Source organism: Hyla sarda, chromosome 5 (assembly GCF_029499605.1).
Source record: "Hyla sarda isolate aHylSar1 chromosome 5, aHylSar1.hap1, whole genome shotgun sequence".
Lineage (NCBI taxonomy): Eukaryota > Metazoa > Chordata > Amphibia > Anura > Hylidae > Hyla > Hyla sarda.
This window is the reverse complement of record NC_079193.1, coordinates 1,654,187-1,656,860: the sequence shown is the minus strand read 5'-3', so window position 1 is coordinate 1,656,860 and position 2,674 is coordinate 1,654,187. Positions and strand designations below refer to the sequence as shown.

The window sequence follows — 2,674 nt, the reverse complement described above, 5'->3', positions numbered from 1 at the left end:
TCTCTGTCCTCATCCCCATCCTCATCCCCATCCTCATCCCCATCCTCATCTCCTTCCTCATCCCCGTCCTCATCCCCGTCCTCATCTCCGTCATCATCTCTGTCCTAATCTCCTTCTCATCCCCGTCCTCATCTCAGTCCTCATCTCCTTCCTCATCCCTGTCCTCATCCCCATCCTCATCTCCGTCCTCATCCCCGTCCTCATCTCCGTCCTCATCCCCGTCCTCATCTCCGTCCTCATCTCCGTCCTCATCTCGGTCTCCATCTCTGTCCTCATCTCTGTCCTCATCTAGGTCTCCATCTCTGTCCTCATCTCCGTCCTCATCCCTGTCCTCATCCCCATCCTCATCCCCGTCCTCATCTCCGTCCTCATCTCCGTCCTCATCCCTGTCCTCGTCCCCGTCCTCATCCCCGTCCTCATTCCCGTCCTCATCTCTGTCCTAATCTCCTAATCATCTCCGTCCTCATCCCCATCCTCATCTCTGTCCTCATCATTGTCCTTATCTCCTCCTCATCTCCGTCCTCATCTCTGTCCTCATCCCCATCCTCATCTCTGTCCTCATCCCCATCCTCATCTCCGCCATCATCTCCATCCTCATCCCTGTCGTCATCCCCGTCCTCATCCCTGTCCTCATCCTCATCTCTGTTCCCATCCCCGTCCTCATCTCCATCCTCATCTCTGTCCTCATCTCTGTCCTCATCTCCGTCCTCATCTCCTCCTCATCTCCGTCCTCATCCCCATCCTCATCTCCGTCATCATCTCCGTCTTTATCTCCGTCCTCATCTCCTCCTCATCTCCGTCCTCATCTCCGTCCTCATCCCCGTCCTCATCTCCGTCCTCATCTCCTTCTTTATCTCTGTCCTCATCTCCGTCCTCATCTCCTCCTCATCTCCATCCTCATCTCCTTCTTTATCTCTGTCCTCATCTCCGTCCTCCTCTCTGTCCTCATCTCCTTCCTCATCTCCTTCCTCATCTCCTTCTTTATCTCTGTCCTCATCTCTGTCCTCATCTCCTTCCTCATCTCCGTCCTCATCTCCGTCCTCCTCTCCGTCCTCATCTCTGTCCTCATCTCTGTCCTCATCTCCGTCCTCATCTCTGTCCTCCTCTCCGTCCTCCTCTCCGTCCTCATCCCCGTCCTCATCTCTGTCCTCATATCCTTCCTCATCCCCGTCCTCATCCTTGTCCTCCTCTCCGTCCTCATTTCTGTCCATATCTCTGTCCTCATCTCTGTCCTCATCTCCTTCCTCATCTCTGTCCTCATCTCCGTTCTCCTCTCCGTCCTCATCTCTGTCCTCATCTCCTTCCTCATCTCCGTCCTCATCTCCGTCCTCATCTCCGTCCTCATCCCCATCCTCATCTCCGTCATCATCTCCGTCTTTATCTCCGTCCTCATCTCCTCCTCATCTCCGTCCTCATCTCCGTCCTCATCCCCGTCCTCATCTCCGTCCTCATCTCCTTCTTTATCTCTGTCCTCATCTCCGTCCTCATCTCCTCCTCATCTCCGTCCTCATCTCCTTCTTTATCTCTGTCCTCATCTCCGTCCTCCTCTCTGTCCTCATCTCCTTCCTCATCTCCGTCCTCATCTCCTTCTTTATCTCTGTCCTCATCTCTGTCCTCATCTCCTTCCTCATCTCCGTCCTCCTCTCCGTCCTCATCTCTGTCCTCATCTCTGTCCTCATCTCCGTCCTCATCTCTGTCCTCCTCTCCGTCCTCCTCTCCGTCCTCATCCCCGTCCTCATCTCTGTCCTCATATCCTTCCTCATCCCCTTCCTCATCCCCGTCCTCCTCTCCGTCCTCATTTCTGTCCATATCTCTGTCCTCATCTCTGTCCTCATCTCTGTCCTCATCTCCTTCCTCATCTCTGTCCTCATCTCCGTTCTCCTCTCCGTCCTCATCTCTGTCCTCATCTCCTTCCTCATCTCCGTCCTCATCTCCGTCCTCATCTCTGTCCTCATCTCCGTCCTCATCTCTGTCCTCATCTCTGTCCTCATCTCTGTCCTCAACTCTGTCCTCATCTCCGTCCTCCTCTCTGTCCTCATCTGCGTCCTCCTCTCCGTCCTCCTCTCCGTCCTCATCCCCGTCCTCATCTCTGTCCTCATTTCCTTCCTCATCTCCGTCCTCATCTCCGTCCTCCTCTCCGTCCTCATCTCTGTCCTCATCTCCTTCCTCATCTCCGTCCTCATCTCCGTTCTCCTCTCTGTCCTCCTCTCTGTCCTCATCTCCTTCCTCATCTCCGTCCTTATCTCCTTCTTTATCTCTGTCCTCATCTCTGTCCTCATCTCCTACCTCATCTCCGTCCTCCTCTCCGTCCTCATCTCTGTCCTCATCTCTGTCCTCATCTCCGTCCTCATCTCTGTCCTCATCTCCTTCCTCATCTCCGTCCTCATCTCCGTCCTCCTCTCCATCCTTATTTCTGTCCATATCTCTGTCCTCATCTCTGTCCTCATCTCTGTCCTCATCTCCTTCCTCATCTTCGTCCTCATCTCCGTTCTCCTCTCTGTCCTCATCTTTGTCCTCATCTCCTTCCTCATCTCCGTCCTCATCTCCGTCCTCATCTCTGTCCTCATCTCTGTCCTCATCTCTGTCCTCAACTCTGTCCTCATCTCCGTCCTCCTCTCTGTCCTCATCTCCGTCCTCATCTCCGTCCTCATCTTTGCCTCATCTCCGTCCTCCT

General features: G+C 54.2%; 1 protein-coding gene across 1 annotated transcript; it reads right to left on the bottom strand.

Annotated features, from left to right (window-relative positions):
- Positions 1 to 1,389: 1,389 nt before the first annotated feature.
- On the bottom strand, positions 1,390 to 2,421 carry LOC130272803 (serine-aspartate repeat-containing protein I-like). Its single transcript, XM_056518696.1, has one exon. The coding sequence runs from the start codon at positions 2,419 to 2,421 to the stop codon at positions 1,390 to 1,392; it is 1,032 nt and encodes a 343-aa protein (XP_056374671.1).
- Between the last annotated feature and the right edge of the window lie 253 nt (positions 2,422 to 2,674).